Raw genomic sequence first — 25,278 nt, 5'->3', positions numbered from 1 at the left:
CCATGATGATTTGTTTTCTTTAGTAAAAGACCCCAACAAAAAGCTGTTACTCAACATGTGCTACAGGATGAATTGCAGTTATGAGTGATGTGTGAATACAGCCTATTATCAAGTACTCAAAAGTATGTGGGGGTTTTTGGGTGGTATTTGTTTGTTCCTTTTTGTCTCTTAAATCAAAATTTCTGAATTGCCTGGATTCATGGATTCATGGAGCTCCTTCCAGGCATGTCTAACAGATGATGACTGGTCACTTCTCGGGAATTGGAGAAGAGGTGACAAGACTATTCAGTTTTTGGTTTGCATCTTAGGACAAGATTTTCACTGATACTTCACACAGAAGGCATATTAATGAATAAGTCTGAACAGTGCCCCAGTGAAGTAAGTGAAAGATGTTGATTTCCACTGTATGTTTTCCATAGAAGAGATGATACTGTTCTGAATTTGCACTTTGTCTTTGCCTAATGATATCATACAGTCAAGCCATGCCTTCCTAGAGGAATGGTGTATCTTCAGTGTTTCTCCTTGCTCTGTCTCTGCACACTCTGAATAAGTCCTGTCAAAAGGAGAAGGTAGTGAGGTACTGATGATGGCAAGGCACATTTGAGGAGAGGAATGGAAGGGTAGACAGGAGTTTGGACAGGAGTTAATTGAACTGGGGTCGCTATAGCAACCTCTCACACATTTATGGGAATTCTTCAGGCCCCAGGTGCTTGTGTTGATGGGGTAGCTCAAGATTTTAGTGTGTCTGTACACAAGGCTGTAGTAAGAGAAAGGAGATTCAGATAAAAATGCTGTTTGACTATGTGTCTCTGGCTGATTTTAGACCTGGTATAGAGTCCTTGTGTCATTTGGGCTCTCATTACCAGAGTGGGATAACTTGGTAGTCTAAGTTTATCTTTCAGGTCCCTGGGCCATGCTTCCTTTGCATGAGGAAATTGCCTGTGGGTTTCCATATGCCTGCCTCCATCTTTTCACAGTAGAAGCAATAACATTTCACAGCATGGAGGATCTACAGGAGGTACACTGAATCAGTCTGATCTGTTTTGCTGACTTTAAACATTCATTACCTATTAAAATAGATATTTATGGTATTATGAAATGTAGCTAATTTTCATCCAACATCACATATGCTGGACAAAGCCGAGCATCTGTGTTTGATTTGGTGAGATCAGATCACTGACCTCTGTAACTCTGGTCTACAGTCTTGCGTTCAGCACCTGGCTGAATTCTGTTATACTCTATCAGTGCTGTGTTAAAGTAGTTTCTTATATGTGGTGCTCTATACACCCTTTTGGATGAAGAATGTTCTTTGTCACTGTAATGACAAAATATTTTTTTGGACTGTTTCTTAGACTAGTAGTTAGGTGTAGGTCAGCAAAGTGTATGGTATGTTTGTTGCAATCAAAGCTCTGTGGCATAAATGTGATCTTATCTTGCTCCTTGATCAAAGGAAAGAACTTTAATTGGTGCTCATCAAGGGCTAAGGCTTCTGCTAAGCAAGTGTTGTTACACGCTTCTGGGCGAATCATCCTGATGTTTCTGTCTTGGATGTGCAAAATGAATGTTGCTTAGGTTGCCATCCTTTTATCATTGTGTTTATTTATCTCAGTCTTGTTTTAGTGAAATAAAGTTGGCTGGGTGAATGCTTTATTAAAAGCTCTTCAATAAGCCCATTTTATCATTAAATAAGAGACTTTCTCTGGTACAGATGCTTTTCAAGCCAGAAGAGAAGGACTCAAAGTTTTGCAGCAGGCAGACCTCTATACCTGAGCAGGTATCTCAGCACTGCACTGCTGAAGTGTGTGCTTGGCCATGCAGGTGGGGAGGGAGAAGGGATCAAAAAAGGATGAAGACTTATTTCCCCTCCTCTTCCCCCCTCCCCAATAGGACTTGCCCTATGTAGAGGGCTCTAAGAGCAAGTTCAGACATGCCTGAAGAATGCGGCCTGAAAAACGTGTAGTGGATGGAGACGTGCCTAGAGAGTAGTGCAGAGGAGAAGTGGGAACCTAGTGAAATACAGATACCTACTCTGATGTGAAACTTTTTTTTTCTCCTTCCCTGTCTCGTTCTAGTCACTGCTTCACTGCATCCTTTGCAAGGTGCTGGATTCTGTTTGTATTGTGTCAATTTCACCAAACAGAATTATAAAAGCATTATGGCAAAAGTTACACTAAATAATTGTTGACATTCCTAAGGCGAGCAGTAATGGAAACTTTGGAAAAAAGAAGAGACAAAAGGTAGATATGCTGTAAATTCTGTATGTTTGTAGTCTTTTTCATCAAAATTTGTAGTATGTCTCGTGGGATTTGGACTTCGTTTTTACGAGAGGGTGCAATGTTATACCTCTTGTGAAATATAATCCCTGTGTCAACATAAAAGCATTGTAGTTGCTTCCTTGTATTTCAAAACAGTTAATCTTTTCCTTTAGTTATATCTACTTCACACTATTTCAGACAATAACATTGGATAAATAAATCTATATGTGATTGAAACAAGGACATGGAAATCAAACCTGCCAATAATATTTCTATACCTTGCTCATTTTGGTTTTGTCTCCTCATCACGTTAGGCATCACTGCATTAAAAAAAAAAAAACAAACTGGTAAAGAACATATTTTGCTCTCAGTTATGATTATAATTTAAAGATAATCTTGGAGGAACATGTAATATTGGTGTTTGGCTGAGGATGAGTTTCATTTGTGAGGGTAAGTGTGGGTTTGATGCAGCAGTGCCGAGGCTGGAGCACTCAAATGGACTGAGGTGGGTGCTGTCCTTCCATAGCAGGAACTCCCTGCCAGTGAGTGCTCTGAAGGGTGAGGGGATCTATTTTTATGGTTGCTCTTATGATAGTTTCATGCTAATTTAATATTTGGTTCCTTATTGCTTTGGGACTAGGTGTACCAGAGTGATGCTGACTGGTAGGATTCTGGCCAGTTGTACTTTTATTCAGATTTTAAAACCTCAAGAGAAGATGACTGTAGTAGAGCCTTGAGAAACAAAGCCTCTAGGAGCTGATGAAGTGTTCTTTTGTTGCTTTATGCAATTCTTGTTTTCATTTGATATTAACACATCCTTATCACGGTGTCCCTGGTGTTACACGTTTTTTATTTTATTCTATTTCATACAATAACAATGGATAAATAAATCTGTGTGGTTGAAAGAAGGACTTTGAAATCAAACCTGCCAATAACATTTTTATATCTTGCTAGTTTTGGTTTTATCACCTCATAACACATCTTTTTAGACCACAGCATGTTGTGTAAGTTCAAAGCTAGTTAGCATCTTTGGTGTATAAAATTATCTCTTCAAACAAGACAATTGGACAATCCCATTGGACATTGCCATGGTACCAGTAGCAACAATATGTGCCAGATTTTATTGTAGTAAGATTATTACTGTCTTCTCAAGATGATGTATTTGGAGAGGAATTCCAGCTCTCAGTAGAGTAAGTCATGTGCTAGGCATGTCTGGAGACTTTTGCTGAGCTGCCTTTCATGGAAATGATAATTTCCAGGATTGTCAGGTTGTATGCATGCTTGCAGGTTTGCTCAAATTAACATGGCTTGGTTGCTGCAGAATACTGAATGGACTGTGTGTTTTCTAACACATGTATAATTGAGCATAATGCATGTAAATTTTATTGTCCAATATCATCCTCAATTTTCCAAGGGTTAACACAGAGTTGAAATGATAGTTGGAAACTTAATTATCTTTTGCGGCTTTACTGAATTGTATTTTGCTCTTTATTATTTTTCCCTGTCATTGGGTGTTCTCAAAAATGTATTAACTTCTGAAAACTAATTTTCGGTTAAGATTTAAACTATTTTCATTCTGCCCCTTATCCCTCTAGCAGCTTTGTTAGTCACATATGCATGGACCTTCCCTTGAGATGCTTCTTGCACCTAGGAATTATGTGCTGTCTGGAAGATGCACCAAAAAATTGTACTCTAACAGATTTTTACAAAAAAAGAGCCAAACCCAATTTACTTGTGAGAAAGAGGCAAATAGCGATCAATCAAATTGCATGATTTCTCAGCCAATACCTAATGATGCTTTGCTGTGGCTTAAAAGTATCAGGGAGACTTGTCTGGAGCTTCAGCAGAGGGTCAGAAATAGCTTGACACCACCCCACTAGGAGGGGGGAATATCTGCTCACACTCTTGCCTCTTCATCATCATGAAAATTGGGGATGTCAGATGGACTGGCTGAGGTACCTGCAGGACTCTTCCCTGCCCTCACCTGTTCTACTTTTTGTCTCAGAAGGTGGTAGGTCTCCTGGTCAGTTAAGTGATATTTTAGACTTGTCTATGATTCAGACAGAGCCCTCAGCTTTGCCACTGATGATCTTAAGATACCTTTGGCTTTGTTATGGTTGGGGTGTTGCATTTGAACTCTGAGGTCTCTGCTATTTTAGGAAGTAGCATCATAGCTAGGGCTGAAAGGTACAAAATAATGAAAATGGGTCAGGCAGCTAATTTTTTCAAGCAATTGCTTTCGATGTTTAAAGGGATTATAAAATTATGGAGTAGCTCAAACATTTGGTGTTTGGCTGCTCAGTTTATACACCTTGTTTTTTGACCCAGTTGTGACATGCCTTAAAATGCCTGTTGTATTTGGTGCCTCAAGGCAGTACATCCTGGTTCATGGAAGGCACTCTGAGGACTGGGTAAATTAATGCAAGGAGTAACTTTTAAGAAGATAGAATTCCTGATGGAAATATCGTGGAGCTTTTTAAAATGAAGTAGTTTATGCATCCAAGTAATGACAGCATTTCCTAGGAGAATCCAGTAGTGACTCCTGGGGATTTGTTCATGATGGAAAGGAGTATGCACCATCAGCTTCTTTCTGTTACTGTCGTGTCATTCAGCTTGTTAATGTCATTCAGCTTGTCATTCATAAGCAGGTGCTGATGGCTGGTGATTCTCATGTGCCAGTACTTATTCCTCCCTGGTGACTGTCAGACCGGAAGGTGCTAGGCATCCGTGTTTCGTAACCGAGTAGTAGCAGGTTGTCATCCGAAAGCTTGGCTATCTGGCAACTGCATCAGCTGTTGCCTTGCAGCAGGCTGCTCCCTGACTTGCTCATGGGTGGAACAGTAATCACAGTGTTTGCAAGGATGCACACACAAAGGAGAGGCAGATGTGAGTAATGGACCTTGCTGCAGTCAGCCAAAACAGTTCCACATGGTGCTGTGAGAAGGCAGCCAAACCAGATTAAAGGGATCGCCCCATTTCTTCTTGGGAGACAAGAGGCAGGCAGTTTTGCAATGTTTCTTTTTGTTTCCACTGTGGGAACAGGCAACAGAGTGTTAATTGCCTTAGTTCAAGAAAAGGAGCTCTTGTGACTAATGAACTACTCCTTGAGCCACAAAAACCTCATAACTTTTAAAAGGCAAGCTCTTAATTGTGTGGTGACTGTAGGGCGGGAGGGGTTGCTGCTTAGTATTAAGCACATAAAGTTAGAGGTTCATGTGCTAGACACAAGTAACGTAGTGTAGTGTACTGTTGCTGCTTTTGGAAAATGAAATAACTTTGTGCTTGACCTGTTGAAGGATAGTATTTATTTTTAGGGTCAGCAAAGACCAATAATGAGTATAAAATTTATTCTTGGATTAAAAATGTTGACTTATTTTCCTCATGGAAGGGCCATAACCTATTACAGTTGACAAGGCATAGAAGCAGTCACCTTAGGAGGCATGCTTTGAAGGGGAGAGTGCTTTTGTGTTACCTGCAGTCATCATGTAAATACTGTGATTAATATTAATATTGCATGTGATTGAATTCTGTGCTCGTACTTACTTTCATTTTATTCCTTTGAAAGTGTAATTGTCTATGCTATTATGAAGTTCTTTGCAACAATAAACCAAATGGGCTGAAGCTTGGTGAATGAGATGTATATATGGGCTGATGGAAGCCCAGCTCCAGATAAAATGGTCTGAAGGTTGATTTTTACCTCCAGGTGGGATGGGTTTTTTGTTTTTCAATTGAGTTTTGCTTTGCCAGGAAGTTTTGCTGTACAGTTATCTCTAAAGGCTTCTCTTGCTGGAGGATTTGGCATGGGGGGTGGGGGGGAAATATGGCCTGTCCCCTCTATCCATAAGCTCTCCAGGCCTGAGCAGTTTACCATCTAGGAACAGGGATTGAGGAGCTGCTGTTAGCTCTGGCTTGCAAGTAAATACATGCTTTTGGTTTCTGTGGCTCTCATTCCAGCATCTTTTAAGCAGGATTAGTGTGTGTGTGTGAGAGATGGGTAACAGCAGCTGAAGTTTAGTGTCTGCAAACCAAGAGGTTGATGACAGTTTTATATCTCTTCAAATTGAAAACATTGGGCTAAAATAAATGTCTTTCATATTTCACATGAATGGGATGGGATATCTAGAGAGAATAATTTTGGGATAAGAAGACTTCTGTGTTGCCCTGTTTATTATATGCTCGTAATGTTCTCCTGTGGATTCCTTGCTTTTGAGATACTGCTACTTCTGTCAATTTGAAATAAACATTAAGAGGAAAATAATGCAAAGAAAATCTTTGTGCTTGCTGCAGTTGAACCAGTGTGGCTGTCTAAAGGTCTGTTAAGTGGCCACTTTGGGGTGAATGTCTACAATGAAAACTTTCAGTAGTTATTTCTGATCAACTTTACTCTTTTGGCTGTACTTCCCTTTATTCCTTGTCTTTTCCTGTTAATGTGATCTTTCCTAGATGATGTTCTGTCACTTTGGTCTTACTTGGGTAACTTGTCACTTACTTGACATAATTATCTCTCTTCTGACTGTTTTACAACAGTTTTCAGAGGTATTTGGACTTTTTTTTTTCCCCCATCGTAAAGAAGATGCTTATAGATGTGACAAAAGTCAGCAAGCATTAAAAAAAAAAATTGTTTTAGCCCTTGTATGGAGAGCCCTCATTCTTTTCCAGCTAATGGTAAGCAGAAGACAGGAGTGCTTGGTGGCTTCTGTGGTGACAGCTTGCAAATAAGTTGTTCACAGTTTTTTGCTTATGGGTCTCTATTACTGGTGCAGAGGGCACTGCTGGAGTTGGTGGGTTTCCTGGAAGTTTTAGTAGAGGCAATGTGGGGAAGGTGTCACTCTCAGTAGCAGCCTTGGTTTGGGGATGTGAAGCCAAGTTTGCATAAACAGAGATTAATGTGTGAGATGCTTTCTTTGCTCTTCAATAACTTCTAAATATCACTAATGCCTTTAATTTAGAAAATAAACCCTCCCCTTTCTGCCTCTGCCTCCCCTTCTCTTCCCCCGCCATTCCCCACCATTCCCTACCTCGTGTGAGTACCTAATGATTAACTCGGGTGTAAATAAGGTCACTACAGTGCCTGTAAGAGAAGAATAAAGAGTGATCAAACAAGCTTCCATAAATCACTGTCTTAAAAGTCCATTTCCATAAAGTTAACAAATAGGGGCACTCTCTGGGGTTAAATAGATTCAACCTGGTTGCAGGTTCTGTCTTCCCTTGCAAAGTACCACACCGAAATACTACTTCTGAGCTTATGTTTGCAAGTACTTTGGGCTCAGTGAGCAATTTCTTATGATTTGGAAGTTTGAAAAGTCAATCACTGACTGGGGATTGCTACACAACACTGACCATGTGGCAGATTGACTTGTAGGAGTTGGATCTGAGGACTTGAAGAGGTTATTTGATTTCATAAGGTACCTTGGAAATTAGGCTCTGAAATACGTGAGATACAGTATGCATCTAGGAGAGAGGCTGCTAAGACAACTTGAAGTCGGTCAAAACAAACAAATAAGTGCATTTAAATAAAACTTTTGATATTTTTAGATTGGATGTAATATCTTTTTATTAATGGGCAAACATCTGCTTCTAAGTTTTTGCACCTTCCAGTTTCAAACAGCCCTTATACTCATCAGATCACATTTTTATAACACAACATAAATGTTAGGAATAAGTGTCCTGGCTTCTTCCAAATCATTAATTCAGGGACCAGAAAAGCCTTGAATATTTTACAGTGTTCATGAAATATAACCTAATTCTTCTTTCTACCCCATTCTTCTTTATTGCAGCAGGGGGACATTAGGTTATTTTAGGTGTTTCAAGTAATGTTGCAGGTTCAGCATCAGGGCCTTATTGTGAAAGATGGCATGCAATCTCCCACATACATGCACGCGCACAAGTGGGGTGCTCCCAAATGACTGAATTGTGTCAGGCATTGCAAATGCAAACCATTTATGGGATTTTCATCCCTTCTTGCATCTGTTTTGCAAATACAGAACTCAAAGCTTTAAGGGGCGATTGTCCATTTAATAATATCTTGGAAGAGAGGCTGTTAAGTGGTTATGTACCACTTTGACAAATGTTATCTGATTCATTCAGCCTTACTTAAAATCCAGTTTAGAAAATCCTTCCCCTTGGTTACTATACAGCAGTAAAGTGGCTGTTGTGAAATTTGGCATAACTGAAATAGGGAGTAGTTGTTTTTAGGATGCAGGAGAAATACGGTGCTTACAAGGTGGATCAGCCACTGGGCTAGCACATTTTCTCCATGAATGGCTTGAGGGTTTTAGAAGGTATCTGCTAGTTTGTGCCTCATGTAAGGGTTTCTATTATCTACCAGTTCATGTTCTTTCAGCTATTGAATTTGTGCTGACTGACACAAGATGGGGATTGAGTTTTTTTTTTTTTTTTTTAACTTGATTAATTAGTTTGGCATGAAAGCCATCCCTAATAAAAAAAGCTAACCTACAGAGAAAATGATATTTTGCTAAAAAAAAAAAAAGCTCTAAGTGTAGCTTTGTTCTTAAAATAAGAAAAACCAAACAAAAAACTGGGACAAAATTGTACAGAACAAATACAGAAAACCCCACCCAACTGTATAGTGGCACAGAAAAATCTCAGTATGAGGAAAATTTGATTATTCATAAGAATTCAGTGATGCCTTGTAGACAAAGAGAATAGCTAAATACATGAAAATAATGAACTGAAGGAGCACTGCTTTGAAGTGTCAGTAGGTGAAATATAATATGGGTGGAAATACAAGTGACTGTTCTGCTGAGGTTACCTCTCTGTGAAGCAGAAACACTTCCTCTTTCAGACACCTTTGAATTTTTGACACCTTGAAGTTTCATCTTGTGATGGTGCTGGTGTAAACTGCATGTTACTGTGAACACATTAACATTACAATTGAAATTCCAAGACTCTATAAGGGAAAAGGCTCATTAAGCTGTCCACAAATGTTCCTATGTCTGCTCTTGTGAAAATTGTTTGAATTTGATTATGAATTACTTTATAGTAATAATGAAGCTTGGTAAACTGGTAAAAGTACAATGTTAGGAAGCTGCCTTTTTTTAAGTTTAACTTCAATGTCTGCTGCTTGGAAAACTGGATTAAGAATATGTGAGCGTTGGAGTGAAACCTGCCAAAGACCATACCCTTTTGTAAGGAGTTAAATGTTTTTTTTCAAATATTTTTTTGCAAGCAGTGCAACCCTATGTCCTATAGCATGCTGTGACCCCCATTGTTCTCTCTTTTGTAGCATTCATTGTCTTTTGTCCAATGTCCTATCAATTATTAAGGAACTTCATATTCCTTTAGATCCATGGTGCCAACTGGTTCCCCCCTGTACAGCACCAGTAATTCCCCAAAGCTATGCCTAAACCTGTGCCTTGCATGGTGTCATTTGCTGCCAGGTGGTACACTAGTGTGCCAGGGATGGGGAATGTTGGTCCAGCCTGCTATTTGCAGTGTTTCTCTGGTGCCCTGGCATGCCTCCCAGAATATGCTCAGATACAGTCAGAGCACATGATGAGACCTGCTCATCACATGTAGTTTTCCTCCCTTTTGCTATGGGAAAGTTTTTTGGCAAGGGGCAGGTAGTATGGTGTAGATGCAGGGAGGTTGGATCAGGAGACCCCATCATGGTGGCTTCCAGCTTTACCTGTTCTGTCATTCAGAGGTGAGAAAGCAGGGCACCAGGAGTGTTGGAGAGAGGAGTGAGACTGGACAATGGGAAGAATAAACTAAAGAGGTGGTCTTCAGCCATACATCATGAACTACAGACTGAGTCCAAATTCCATAATTTCCACAGCTTCTAGATTTTTTGCCTCTGGAGACTGAAACAATTTCCTATTCCTGCTATGGATTAAGCTGCAATATGTATTCCACTTGAACAATAAAACAAAATTAAATTGTTTCCCTTAAACGAAAAAATAATCTGGTTCTTGTAATCTTGTGAATGACTCCGTAGCTAACATTGGAACTATTTTATGTTCAGTGCTATTATACTTCTATAAGCAAAATGGTAGTGTTTTAGAGACTTGTTTTGAATCAAAATTCTTCTGTAAGATGTGCGTGTTAGAATAGTGGTATTAAAAAGAAACCACACAACAAATTCAGCATAGTTGTGTGAGCTGGAAAATTCTGGGAAATGTATTTCCTCTGTGGTTGCATTGATTTAGTGAAAACATCTGTATCTGTTAGTAGCAGCAGTGAGATTTTTTTTTGGGCTTCTCTTTGGAGCTGTAAATGGGTGTGAGGAAATACATGTCTCTGAGTGGGGTCTACAGCCAGTCTAGTGAGGAGTGTGTGGGGGGTCTCACAAAGCATGAGTCAGGTCTCAGAGGAGCTCTTCTGGTCGTAGTAGTGCCATTTTCTGCTGTCTGTCCCCCACCCCCTGCATCTTTCTGCCCTTGTGTTTTGCAGTAACTCCACAGCAGAGATGGCAGACTGGGTTGTGTCCTCCTATGTGTTTTTCCAATTTGCAGCCCATTATACTGGCTGAAGCTGCTGCTGAGCTTTTAAAGTCCTATTGCATAGTTGAGGCACAGGCATCCTCATGGCTCGCCTTCTGCTTGCAAGATGTTGGTGTTACATGGCTGGGAAAAGTCTCTCCGGTGGTGTGGGGAAGCTTTACCTCAGTTTTTTAGTAAAAGTGAGTTGGTAGTAACCAACTGTACACCTCTTTGTGCTATCTGGGATCCAGTGGATCTTTTGAGGTGGTGTTGTCCTCCTGCATGAGGCCTCCTCACTAAGAGAGTGAGTCAGGGTGCCGGACCAGCCTGAAGATGATGTGGCAATTGTTTGCGCGCCCCCGTTCCTGTTGTCACCTAGCTGCAGAAGGGGACAAATGCTGTGGTGTGCCCATGGGTGCTTTGTTTCTGCAGCAGTCATCCTGTGTGCCCTGTACAGGAGGGAACACATGGTGTGATTCCCTATAAAGTCAAGCACTGTGTGGAGAGAGGGACAAAGGGCTTGTTTGTAGATTTTTCTCAATTGCAGCTTTCAATGGCCAGATATCACTGTGCTTTCATTCTTGCCAAAGCTCTACTGTGCCTAGGCAAAGCTTTATTTGCATCAATGAAGCAAAACAATTTTTTGGTGAACAGATCTACTGGGACTATAGAAGTTGCAAACTCCTGTTTGAGTACAATTTAAAATGCCTTGACCAGCATGTCTGAAAGTGTACTTAGTTTGGAAAAAAAGCCTTAGTGGGCTGAGAAAAATGAATACCAGAATCATCTGGTTTTCTCTCCACTTTTTGCTTTTGATTTTACCACTTGCTTTTTTTTTCTGCTGGAGAAAGACTTAGTGGTTTTTTTTTTTTAGTTATTAGGAAACAACTTGTGGGTATCCAAGAGGAGTGTGGTTTTCAAACCCAGGGTGGAACAGATTCCCACATTGAAACTTCGGTGAAAGTTTCATTGTCATAGTTTGGCACAGTACATGAGGATGATATGTTGTGTCACTAGCAGTCCATAGGACATTATTAATATATTCTGATGTATGTAGAGCAGTTCTACACTCAGTGTGTGAGTGAAATTGATGAAGCTGCTGTATGCTTGTGTAATAAAGTAACTGACTTCTGGTGATGCCCTGTTTAAGCAACATCTTTTGTTTATACACCATATCAGTTGCAAACCACTTAAGAAAAGAATTCTTTAGGGTGCAGGAAGAAGCTTGGCAGTATTCTAAGTCCTGTTGCATCTCTCTCAGTACAGGTATTTGGTTATCTTTCTTGTCTCACATAATGTATGCAACTGTGAAGTCACACTGAGTGATTATCCTTCTACTGTGCTGAAAGCTCTATATTTGCTGACACTGTCAGTCATGTCTTCACCAGCAAAATCATTTTATTAGGTTGTGACAAACACAAGACATGTTTCACTGGGCATGATGGCTATCAAAAGTTTGCATGGATTAGTTCAAGAACGATCTTTTCTTGTTTAAAACTCCCTTATTTTTTATTAAAATGTGCATTTTTTCTGCCACTGCAGTAGTCTACTACAATATGCTGTGCCAATCTCTGTGGGTTTAAAGTAATTTTTTTGGAGGGGTATACGTTGGTTGCTGGATGTAATGGTAAAGAAATAGGATTAGAAAGAGTAACAAGATCTGGGTCGTGCTGGCTGAAGTGCTTGTGTCAGTTGGGAGCCATTCTAAACCCATGTAACTACCACTGTTTTAAATGCAACCAACAGACAAATAGGCACACCTCTGCCTGTATTGGGAAAAAAAAAAGATGTTTTCTTGTTTCAGTTTGGAGTTTATAGTAGTTCTTAAATGATACTGGAGCAACAAATACAAGGGCCTCATTACAGCTACAGCATACTGGCATTGTATTTGGCTCATATTGCCTTGCTTGTACTGCACCCAGCAGATTGCAAGTTGCACCTTGCCACAAGTAGGATATTGTTTTTACTGTGAAGTGGGGAAGGATGTTGTCAGAAGTGTCCCTGAAGACATCCTGTGGCATTAGCTAGAAAGCTATTTGGGCTTGTCTGCCTAAAGCAGGTGTGTTCTCTGTTTTAATGATGTGTTTGCATGCATTTACTGAGTGTTGGCTTTTATTGCATGTTCTGTTGAAACTAAGAGTGCCAGGTCTGTCTGCACAGAACATATGGATATGCTCTGCTTCCGTCTCATTCATGTTGTGTGCCAAACAAAATCTGGTAAAGCATGGAAAGATTGATTTTGCAAAACACAGCTGGTCAGTGAGTGATGCAGTTGATTCTTAAAAGAGGAAACCAAAGCATGAGTGTTGCTCTGTGTGAAGCTACTGCATCACATGGACCTTAATCCCTGATGCATACAGACCATACACCAAGGTCAGCAGGAAAAAATAGTTTGCATTGGTTCTCTTCTTTTTTCATCCTCATCTTTCTCTGGTTAGGAGCCCTTTTTCTGGGATTAGCAAAGAGTTACAGCTTAAGTGCTGGCAGCAAGATATCATGCTGCTGTTTGAGTATGAACCTTTGTCTGTGGCTTCTGTTCTTTCTTGGAAAGCCATTTTTTTCCCATGATGAGTACTTGTGGTAGCACTGTGGAGTCTGACTGCCTGATACCAGTGAGTGTGATGGCATCAAAGCCACACAGCGTTGTGGCCTAGGGCCCCACAGCTTTGCTCAGCTACCCAGTCCAGTTCTGCTAGTGAAAAGTGTGACTGCAAGTATATTGTGATACCTGCCTTTTTTGATTAACCTGTATGATGTTATGATGTATTCCAGTTATGTTTTCCCTCTTTCTTTTTTTTTAAGATATGTGACATGCTATCACAACTCAGTTTTCTGTAACATTACATTTCAGTTTTGCCTTTAATTTGAAGTCTTAAAGCTATGTCATAATAAGAACCTCCCTATGGAAAAGGTTAGAAATAAGTTTCTCTTTCTCTACCCCAATTTTTATTTCATGAATTATCTGAAAAGGAGTTATTAAAAAGAAAGAAAACTCAAGTCTGCTTTCAGTTTTAGTTGAAATTTTGGAATTAAATACCACTAACTTCTCAACTATTACAAAATTGCCTTTATCTCTGTTTATTGTACACTACCATTTCTCCATGTCAAATATCTTTCTGGAGTTCTGATGCAAGTTCACTCATTGTCAACCAAAGGTACAGCTTATAAATAATTCATTCTAGCAATTTTCTATTTGATGTTAATATCTCAAGCTGGATTACTAAACCCATGAGAGCATCTGTGTGATTCATGTGATTCACTGTGATCTATTTCCTGATATTACTGTAGTCAATTTTTGGCTGTATTTTTTTAAACCGGTCTGTAAAAGCTTTGGTTCTATCTTTGCCTTAAATTGATATCACAATTCAATATTAGTGTATAGCTTTTTCTTCTTCCCCTCTGCCTCTCCAACTCCAATTACTCTATATAGAGTTTTGCCTTTTTGGGAAAATCTTATGTCACTCTTACAGAAAATATTAAAACTAAGAGTAGCTTTCAGAAGTGAAGAGAGACAGTTTTCTTAAGTCTTAGAATAGGAGCTCACCCTTGCTGTGAGAATGTTCAGTGCCAGGTTGGATGGGACTTTGAGCCATCTGGTCTAGTGGAAGGTGTCCCTGCCCATACTGGGAGGGTGGAGGGAGTGATGTGGAAATAGATGATCTTTAAGGTCCCTTCCAACCCAAACAATTCTATGGTTCTAAAATTAATTAAAAGCGAAGCAGCCATGTACATTTTGGTGCTGTGTATGGCACAGCTGTGATAGCCCAGTGTTCTGTGCTGCCTAGCTGTGTCCTGTCCAGAATGTTTGCCAAAAAAGGATAAATTAAGCAATGTAGGAGGAAAGATGGCGCACTGTATTTCCTCTTGTAGGCTTCCTCAAGCCTTAAACCATCTCTGTTTGAGTCTGTCAGGGTCAGACTTGACTTCTGTGGCACCTTCTTTCATGAACCTCTTCACCTTTCCCTGAATCTGTGTATGGATGTTGAGCATTCATTACATACTGCTGTATGAGGAAACACTCCTTTATGACTTGTTTGAACCTGTTACATGCTTACTTCACTCTTTGATTCCTGTGTTGGAAGAGATTATGAGCAATCTGTTGTTCTTTCTGGCCACTTCTGGCTTTACAGGCCTTTGTCATATCCTTCTCCCCAAAGTATTTTCTTCTGTAAAACTTATTCTGTGTCTACTTAGTTTCCTGAAAATATTTTTTGAGGAAAATTTGAGTTAATTTTTCTGGCTTTTGTAGAGAGAAGTCTTGCCTTATAAAGCTTCAGGAGTATTGGAAGGGTCAGCAAGCTATTTTGACTCTTCCTGAACATACTTTATGATTGTGAAGTGCTAAAGCTTAGAGCTGTCCTCAGATTTACTGTCTGGACCAAGGTAATAACGCTGCCAGAATGGTTGCACTCAGTGGCTTTGTAAGGAGCACTGTTAAAAAGTGTAGCATAATACAAGGACTGTCAGTCTGAGATTGTATCTATACTGAGCAACTAAAGGTTAAACAGAGACTGTGTTTTCCTTCTGGTCAGGATAGCTTACAACACAAATTTACCCATGAGTTCTTTTATTACAAGGCAAAGCTTTCAGTTTTGTGTGAAAAAAAAAAAAAGCTAAGGGATTTATGGATGGATTTGAATGGAATGAATTGAGTTTTTTGGAGGTAACATGAATGCATGAGTATGGAGCCTGTTTTTCCAGGCTAAATATATTAGTTGAAAATACTGAAAATAGAAACATGTTGCAAAAGCCTTTCTGTGCAACTGTCTGTCAGGGGGGATTACAGAGGGGACAGTAAGGCTTCACCATTTCCCTCTGTCCTGCTGTGACCTTAATGAGAGAGCTGCCCTTTGCATCCTGGCTGGCAGGCAGAACCCAGCAATTTGTCTGGTACCATCCCTGTGTGGTGGGGGAGACTGACAAGAAACTTCTGTACCATTCTGGCTGCTCTTGGCAATGCCTGTGCTCAGCAAAGCTCTACCCAGTGCCTGGTGAGGCAGCACGTTGTGCCTGCTTCATCAGGATGCAGGTGCTCATCAGACAGAACCATAGAACAGTTGCTTACAATTGACTACACGAGGAGAGCTTACTTAATAAACAATCTGGTTAGGCAGGAGACATTTTTCCATGGTGCTAATAAGAAGCTCTTGCTCATTGGTTCTGTGTTATTTTTTTTTTTTTTTAAGTGATTGATACTTCAGATGGTGGCAGTGTTATGACTAATTGTAAAATTACATGGGAGTAAGAAGTGGAATGAGGAAGTTTTTTCACATTTGTACTAGACAATAATACAAAGATCTCTTGAAGGCATTTTCTTGGAAAACTAAGACCTTTGAGCTCTTTTCTGGCCCCTAAATATGACTATAACTAAACTTTTGTTTTGGAAACTTTTGGAAAGATTAACATGAGAACATTGATAGCTAACTATCAGGCATGTGGATCCTAGGAAGTCAGTTCTTACCTAGGATCGAATTATTAGTGAAATAAGTTTCTACTGACTGCTCTAGATTTAATTTTTAGTTCTCCTTTTAAAGAACCTTGAATTCCTCAGTTAAACTCATCCCTGGTTCTATTTGTGATACTGCAAGAGGAGAATGGCATCTGTGATGTTACTGTGTAAAACCTTCCCACTGTGTTATATATTAAAGAAAACCATGTATTTATTTTCTTCTCCTTGAACTTCTCTTAGTTCCTTTCACCCTGTATCTGTCCTACTGAGCTGCTTCAGCTTTCAGCTGCCTTGCAGACCCTTTTTCCTTATTTTCATTTGCCTTCTCAGGTGCTGGTTCATCTGCTTATTTTCTCTTTCTAGTATTCATTTGCTGCCTTGATTCCCTCTCCTTTATCTTTGATTAATTTCTTCCAGTCCTGGAAATAGAGGAAGTGATGGGAGGAAGCTATCACAGTGTTATAAAATGATGTGGAATGTAAATGACAGTATAGTGGCACATACCATGGGGTATGCCAAAGATTCTTATGCAACTAATTATCTTTCAAGGCTTGGGAGGGATGAAGTTGATGTGTGCAGGGAATCTTTAGATACTAAAAGTGTCTACTATATAGGCCCTGAAAAGGGGACCAGAATAAGAGTGACTTTTTTAGGTGGGAAGGTCAGTTTTAAGGTGATGAGGCAAAGATGACTTTGGCAGTCCTATCCTAACCAGCTATCCGAGGTCCCAGGAAACCGCTTAATGGGATGAGGGTTGTAGTCGAACCTTGGTTCTGCCCTGAGATGCCAGGTGCTGCCTGCTTGTTAGGGTCGCCCAACAGAGGAGAGAACATGATCATTATAATGCTTTGTGTCCTTGAGGCGGTGAGCAATGATCCCCATAATTCCTTCTAGGTGAAGGAAAAGGTTTTGTACTTGTGTGTTCTTCCTCTGTTGCTTGTGCTCCTCCTGCTTCCTGGTGTCAACTTTTGGCATTTTATGAGCTGCCCTGAGAGTCTTTTCAAGTTCTTGAATGTACTGAAAGTAATCCCTGTCACATCCCAGCTTCTCCCCTTCCTCAGTCCCTTGCCCTACCTATCTCCTCTTCCTTGCTCTCCTCCCCCTCTGCCCTGCTGTGGTGGAGTGTATAGACTGTTGACTGTGGTATCACAAGAAAAGAGAGTGAGGGTGGTCAAAAGAGGTAGTAAGTCACCTGTGCCTGTAATGGATTAGCTAATTGTTGCTTTATGGTAGGTAAATTGTTCAGTAGCGTCCAACGCAGAAGTTGAGCAAAAAGCGTGAAACTGCTTAATGACTCTGCTCACAAAACACTCCTCTCTAGGTTTTGGGGAGTCCCTCTCTAGGTTTTGGGGAGTCCCAGTATGCCGCTGCTCGATGGCCGAGTCTCTCAACTATAGAAATGTTAATTCTCTCTGAATAGAAAACCGATTGTTATGGCTTGGACCCACGCCTCACCCTTAACTCCCTCCAAGTTGTTTCTTTCTTCCCCTCAATTCTTATACAAAATAACTTTCTTAATTGTGGAAACAGACTGAGATTGGTATCAGTTCAAATCCTTAAGTGTAAGCTCTGTCCTAATGTTTTTGCATGAATGCAAGGTATTGAATGTCGTGGTGGTTATTTTAGACAGAAAAGTCTAGACAGTTCTTAGGATCTATTGCACATCTCTACACCTGCCAAAATTTGGGAGGGAGTTCTGTTCAAATTACACTGCTGTTCATCAGAAAGGTTTTCGCAAAACGCATAGCACTAACTGAATTAGTCTGTTTCTCTCACTCTCCCTCTCCCAAAAAATCTCTGCTACTAGTGCTCTGAAACTTGAATAATCTGCAATTACTATTTTTATTTATACCTTTCCTCATTCTCTAACAATTACATAAATAGAACATTCTTTTGTGCATGGTTTTGTTGTATGTGTAATGTAAAGATTTCACACACGTGATTGAGACAAATGCTTTTTAAGTACACTTTGAGCCGAAAATGAATAGATTAGCTTTGAGAAAGGCTCTTAAGTGGATAAAGGAGATATAGATAACTTTTTTCAATGTCAGTCTTAATCGTATTTTTCCAGAAATACAGAAAACTTCTTTCTTGCTTGAACCTGCTAATATTGCACTGTTGAAAATGACCTGGCATGTATGAAAGTATCTAAGTGTAATGTAAGAAATTATCTAAGTAATATCGATTTACTTTTTACTGATTTTAGTTCGTCTAAGTTCTTCAGCAATATCCAGCATTGCAATTGGCAATACCAAGTCTCCATAAGGCTCTGAAGTTCATGGAGAAAATACATGGAAAGACTATAGATCTGTGGAAGAAGGGAAAAATGAGCATCTCATTTAGACTACTAGTGACATTTGAATGCTGATTTTAAAACTTTGCTTAAATATTGTTAAAATTTATCGGATTGGGTTATGAGTCCTTCTTCCTCCCTTCTCCCTTCCCTCTTGGAGTGTGGTTTGCACATGATGTGTTTGTTTCGCATGTGATTAGACATTTCATTCATATCATGGAAAGTTAAACTATAGGCTATAAAATGTGGTTGCAATCTCAATTAAAATGGTTAATACTTCCCCCTAGGTTTCTTAGTAAAAATAATAACAATATTCCTAATGCTGGTAAGTTGATCTTAAACTATCTACCAGTACATGAGTTCATGGGTCTGTCTTCACTTCCTGTTTTGCATAGTTTTGTTCATTTAATCTTAAATACGAGTCTAGCTGAGCAGTTGTGCCACTATGTTGGCTATTTTGAGTCAACATTTGTGCAATTTTGTATTATCTTATTTAATAAAATATAGTCCTACAGTGTGGTTATGAAAGTACTGTTTTTAAGGGCTCTTGATTAAATTTTTTTTTTAAAGTAGTCCTTCAGGTTTTTAGACCTTCAAGAATGGGCAAGCATGAGTTAAAAAAAGCACACGCAAATGAAGAGCCACAGTTGTATTTCTTGGGGAGGATATGTTTTAGCATAGAATGAAGTTCTATGTTTTAGCATAGAGTGATGTTCTGGAAAAGATAGTAGGCAAAAACCAAACTGCATTAAAAAAACCTTAAAAAATAAAACCTTGACTGCATGCTGAATGAAGTGTTTTATTTTAGGTGTTTGTGTAGTTTGTAATGGAAACTATGGGCTTAAAAGAGCAAATGATGGGAAACAGTGGTCTGTGAGGCAGCAATAAAAATTGGGAATGCCAAATATGTGCACTGTATGTCAGTCGTGGTTGTGAATTTGTTTGAAAAAATAAATTGTTAAACAATGAAGGCCAGTTATTATTTTTTATTATTTTTTTTTCCTGGGAAAAGAGTTTGTATAGCCTAAGGGGGAATTTGGTGCCTGTGGGAAAGAGAACAGTGGGCTCAATTTTCAAAATTTGTGCAGCTTTGCCAAGACATATGAGAAGAAACAAGAGTGCATCCTGAACAACTGTAGCCCTGGGAGACTCTGCTAATCTTGCATGTAGGTTTTTCCATTCATAATTACATTTAAAAATCAAGCTGTGTGCACTGGTAGCTCTGCACGGCGGGGGAGTCAAGCTTGTTCAGCCAGATGTTGATTTACTCTAATAATTAAGCCTGCCCGAGTCATGTAAAGGGGTGTCTGTCCTCATCAACTTGGGAAGGCGAGTGGTGTGTGTTTAGTCAGCCCGTGCCTTTGGGAGCCCATCCTCTGCACATCTGCTGTGCGCAGGCACTGTGCGGAAGCAGTGCCTGCTCCTGCCGCTATTTGTGTGTGAATATGTTTCATGTGACTCCTCAAACCTTCTTTGTGATTTGAGTCAAGTGTTTTCTTGGTGGTAGAGTGTGCTGGGAGTGTTGTTTTCCAGGCTGCTGCTGCAGCTTCAGGAGTGGAGCTGAGTGCTGGTGTTTTGGCTCTCATTTCTCTGTAGCTCAGGATGCTGTTCGTGTTTCTCATCTGCTGTGTTTGATATCCTGTCCATCTCAATGGTTTCCTTTTGAACCGGAGTTGTGCATAAACATCCTTTATTCAAGTACAGGTTCAGCCTTTTTTTAAAAAGGAATAGTGAAACAATGTAGCTGTAGTGGATGATACAAAGAAGACATCGAATGTGTTATCTGAATTTTTGCTCATGTCAACTGTTTTCAAAGAGTGTAGTGTATTCCTGCAAAACAGACCTAATTGGGTTCCTTTTGCTCTAGCCAAAATATTGAAAGGGAAGAGAGTTACAAGAGCGTAGAAGTATTTTGAAAATAACACATTCATCCAAATTCCCCCCCAGATTGTTGCTGCTCACAGGCTCTTAAACAACAGAGGAAATAAGGAGAATACACTAGGAAACAGGATTAACACATGAAGCTTAGAGTAAAATAAGATGAAAACCAGAAACACTTTATGTAATCACTTGGGAAATCCTACTGTACAGAACAGGGTCATAGAATTACTGTTTAAAATGAGGATTTGGGGGATATTGCTGGGACAAAATAGTCTAAACTGTTTAAAACATACTTTTAGTTAGAAGAATTAATTAGATTTCTTACTGGTACGTGTTGTTGATCCTCAGAAAGGGGAAGCAATGACTGCTTCAGGAAGCTGCAGGCTCTTATAAATCAAGGTAATAATGAGACTTGAGCCAAAGGTTCTTTTGATTACTTTGCCTTTGTGTTTTATTTTTTTGGTCATTTTCCTTCTCATCATTTTATGCTTTTGTTTCCTTGCTTGTTTAACAGGCTTTGGGCAAGATCTTTGTTCTTGCCTTGCCCTGTTTTTTTGTTGGTGGCTTATTTTTGGCTTTTTTTGTGGGTTTTTTTTGGGTTTTTATGTTTGTTTCTTTGTTTTGGACAGTTATTTTTGTTGTTGTTATCGATGCCCCTCAGGGTTTGGGTTACCCTGATGTGTATTTCCCTTGGTCACTTTGCCTATGCAACAAAGACACGTTTTTACTGGCTGAGCTTGATCCACAAGAAGCAGACAGGTACAGTGACCCAAAGGTCCCCATAACTTATGTACTCTGTTTCTATGCTCCCGCGACACAACCTCAGTTACACTGCAAGTTTCCTTCATAATTTTGCATTGTATATTATATGAACTTAAAATTTCTGCCTTTTGCAAGGTCTTTTTTTTTTTTTTTCCTTTTTTGGGGGGGTTTGATTTTTGTTTCTGATGTCCCCTTGTCTCTTTTGTGTTTTGGTAGGCCTGGATGATTGCCTGCAGCAATATGTCCATAAATTTGAACGGGAGAAGATAAATGGTGAACAGCTGTTACAGATTTCTCACCAGGACCTTGAAGACTTGGGTATCTCACGGATTGGACACCAGGAGCTGGTTCTAGAGGCTGTGGATCTCCTGTGTGCTCTGGTTAGTCACGTTGTAAACAGATATGCAAAGAATTTCTTAATGGGCTTTTTTGGGTGAATAACCAAAGCAAGATTGAGAAAACCAGAATACCTTTGTCTCTTGCTTTCCGTTACACATCATGATAAAATAGTAAGAAAATGTCTAATTCGTGCAAGTTTTGTATGAATAACTCTCTAACTTTTTCCTGATAAGAGGCAACTTCAGTTCATTTGGTTGCACTTCCAAAGGAACAACTTGTCTGAGTGACTTTTTAAGATCTTGTGCCTCCTGTTAGTGAGCAGTTTGTGTTAGAAGACAGAAGACACACTGTTGAAATGACAGGTGCTAGAAGTTCCTCACATCAGTTGAAATGGGTTTAGGGTAGTTCTGTAGCAAACCTAGGAAGTGAAGAAAAATTAATTCTTGAGATGAGGGATGTTTAGCCACCTCAGTTACAGTCTAGCTGAACTCTTAATTAGATTCAGAACTTAGGCTGTTCTTTTGTCCTACTCCTGATATATAACTGCAGATACTTTGAAAACAAACATACTCTGAAAAGCATAAATATATTTTGGATTGTTTTACTCATGCAGGCTTTATTTAAAAGCCATAGTTTGGTCATAGCCTTGAAGGCCTTTTTGATGTAGTGCAGTGTAATGAGCACCAGAGGTATATGTAATTACATCAGGGAGAAGGGTGGGAAAGCCTGCCTGATGATTCCTTGGCCAGCACTGGCCTGTCTTCCCTATATTAGGCAAGGCTTGGAGCAGCGAGCATATGCTTCTTAAAATGGAGAGTCTTTATTGCCTGTGGGATAATGTGCTTTATTTGCTGCAGAGAGGCGCTACAGGGAGTGTTCCTACTCCAGAACCTGGAGCAAATTGTACTGAAAGATGCATATTTAATGAAATCTCTTCAAACAATCTAAAATGTTTCTCAAAAAGTTATTCTTTTACCTGAAAGACATTTTATTTCATTTAGGCATTTGAAAATTTTAACATTAACTTGAAAACATAATAGAGGAATGTAGCTGGACTGAAAAGCAATTCATGGTGTGGGAAGGAACTTGTTGGGCAAGTGCAGGGGTCTGGTGAGTTAGTAAATGTAGTGTGGGCTGTATATGGTCCTGACTGAAGTCATCTGTGTGGTAGTCCCCGAAGGCACTTTTTCGTTCTCTTAAAAATATTAGAATAAAGTGAACAAAGCTGGACAACTGCCAGAACCTAAAGCTGTGTTTTATCTCTTACAATTTCCTTCTAATTTCCTTTGTAGACAAAAGTTTTGACCTCAGACCCATTTCTGGAAATCCATTGTGAAATGCAGCTCAAGTTAATGCTTTAGACAGATATTGCATATTACAGCTGAAATGTGCTTGTTCCCTTTTTAAGAGGTGCAGGAAGAATTCCTGTGTTTTCAGTATGCCCTTTGCCACCTTCTTGATGCCTATTCCCTTGAGTTTTTGAAACTGCATAGAATCACCACTGATTTTGTTTCCATGGGAATACTAAATGCTAGTGGCAACTAATTTTTTTGGTTCTTTCTTTTTTTTGTGCAAGAGAGAGGTTTCTTAATTCCACCTGTGTTAGTTATTTGAAAGTGAGAATGTTTATTGTTTAGTGGATGTTTTGTACATATGCTGACACTTTCCCAACTTTTGGGGCCTTGTAAGCAAAGGAAATATTTTTTTTTTCTTTTAAAATATTTTTTCTTTTTTGTTCCCCCTTTTTTGACCCCACTGCCATCCCAACTGTAAGCTGTCAGCTCACACCATGGGAATGTGGCATTGGCTGGACCAGCTTGATGTCACTCTTTGAAAGGTTGTCATTCTTGGTGGAGAAAGGTTGAGAGGGTGTTTTGGTGGTTTCCCAGTCCTGAAATTCTCAAGAAGAATTTCCCTTCTTACCTAGTTTTGCTTTGGCAGATTCCTAGCTGAGATTCCTTCAGATCAGTGCTTTGGCTCCCTCACACCACAAGAACACATGTGGCTCTAAAGACAGTGAGAAAGCTCTCTTTGGAACCTCTTTCTCCTGCAGTATTTCTTTTCAAGCAGTCACCGTAAAGACCTTTGTTCCAGCCTCAGTAGACCAGTCACTAAATAGGGTGTGAACATAGTCCTTGCCTTGAGAAAGGATAACAAATGCACCTGATTTTTTAATTTAGTTTTTCTAGGGGTTGAGTACTATTTGGCAGCACTGAGCTAAAAATATGTCTGGAAACTTCTGGTGTGAGAAAGAAACTAATGCATCTTTCTCTACTGCTTTGGTGACGAAGCAGTGTTCCCTCATGTCCTTGTAGCAGTGGTTTCATATGCAGCATCTTGAAGAGTCGGCAGGAGAGTGTAGACTGGGATAAACACATTTCTGTTGCTCTTGAGCTGATCTAATAGAATTTTCTGAACAGGTGTTGAAGACTTATTTGAGGAATTTAGATAATATATTAAAGGACCTGAATTCCTCCTGAAGAAGGGGAAAAAATCATCAACTTGAGTATTTCAACATTTTGTTGACGGTACTGCTTGGTGTGTGAGGGGGAAAGGGATGGAAGAAAAATCATGTTTCTTCGTTGATTGAAGTATTTGGGGGAGCGGAGAACAAACATACATAACTTTGCTTTTCAAACCACAAAAGCAGGGACAGAAAACAAGCTTTTGAGGGCTTAATGAATATAAAACAATGCAAGCAAGAAACTATGCAAATATTTTCACTTTTAATGTGTTCTTTGGATTTGATTTCTGAATTTTTGCCTACACTCTATGACGGGAGAGTTTGGAAACAAAAGTGCAGTGGATTTTCCTTGAGGTTAGAATAAAGAGATACTAATTATATACAATTAAAAAAACACCCCAAACTCTGAAAAAACCCATAAATTAAAAAAGGACATAGTTGTGCCTTTGATAATTTTATGGTGGTAATGTTCTGCGGCATAACAAAATATAACATAATAACATGAAAAAAAATGCATACGTGAAGTCTTATCCTTTAGGTCCTAATCATGGTCAAAGTATATCTATGCATTACCACATAATATTTTTTTTTAGAGGTTTCAAATTTTGTGTTGTTTATTGGGAAATTTACTAGTCCAGAGGATTCTTTAGAACGCATTTTTGTTAAAAGGAAAGGAGCAAGAATGGGTGACTGTGACAGTCAGTACCTTGTGTTAATTCAAATGTTTATATAGCCTGCAGTGAGTTGGGTCAGCATCTGAGCAAGCATTTGAACTGTTTTTATTATTTTTTTTTTCCCAGAGCAGGTTTTCAGTTTAATCAGCCAGCATATCCAACTCATCACATTGCAGCATATAAACATAACTGTAAAAATAGAGGATGCTGTCCCTGGGCAGTAGCAGAGCTCTCATCAGCCCAGTTCAGCTCTGACACAACTGTTCACAAAACCACAAAGGTGTCTAACTGAAGTCAAAAGAGCATCTTTTGACTTCAGTAAGACACCTTTGTGTTTGGTTTTTTTTGGTGGTTTTTTTTTTTTTTTTTTTTTTTTTTTTTTTTTTTTTTTTTGCTGTCTGACCTTGAGCCATTATTTGTTCCGATTACTTTTTCTCATTAAATGTGATGGAGTTTAGAAGGAGTGAGCTCATGCGCTCTCTCCTGCACGTGTGGGTGCTGCCTCTCCTCCAGCCCTGCATGTGGCTCCCCAGGTTAATGAGTAATAGCCTGGGAATGTTTGACATCGGGTGCTCTTGACCGCTGGCTTCAGCCTGTGTTTAGATTAAAACAACTTTGATGTTTAAAATTGGGAGCGATAGTAAAATGTAACCTTTTTTTTTGGTTCATGACCTACATCTAAAACCTTTTGGTTGCTCAAGTAATAATTTGTTAACTCTT

The 25,278-nt window shown here is 39.4% G+C and overlaps 1 protein-coding gene across 2 annotated transcripts in view; it reads left to right on the top strand.

The window, feature by feature from the left end:
* The window catches only part of CNKSR3 (CNKSR family member 3), a 53,866-nt gene that overhangs the window by 5,860 nt on the left and 22,728 nt on the right, over positions 1-25,278 (top strand). Inside the window, exons 2-3 of one of the 2 annotated variants that reach the window (XM_068184648.1) lie at positions 20,668-20,718; positions 21,298-21,461. In XM_068184648.1, the coding sequence (XP_068040749.1) occupies positions 20,668-20,718; positions 21,298-21,461 (215 nt within the window). The remainder of the gene's footprint in view (positions 1-20,667; positions 20,719-21,297; positions 21,462-25,278) is intronic. The other variant, XM_068184649.1, reaches the window with a different exon arrangement.

The sequence above is a fragment of the Anomalospiza imberbis genome, chromosome 3 (genome assembly GCF_031753505.1).
Source record: "Anomalospiza imberbis isolate Cuckoo-Finch-1a 21T00152 chromosome 3, ASM3175350v1, whole genome shotgun sequence".
Taxonomy (NCBI): domain Eukaryota; kingdom Metazoa; phylum Chordata; class Aves; order Passeriformes; family Viduidae; genus Anomalospiza; species Anomalospiza imberbis.
The sequence above is the reverse complement of the archived record's forward strand: the minus strand, read 5'-3'. Positions and strand labels throughout refer to the sequence as shown.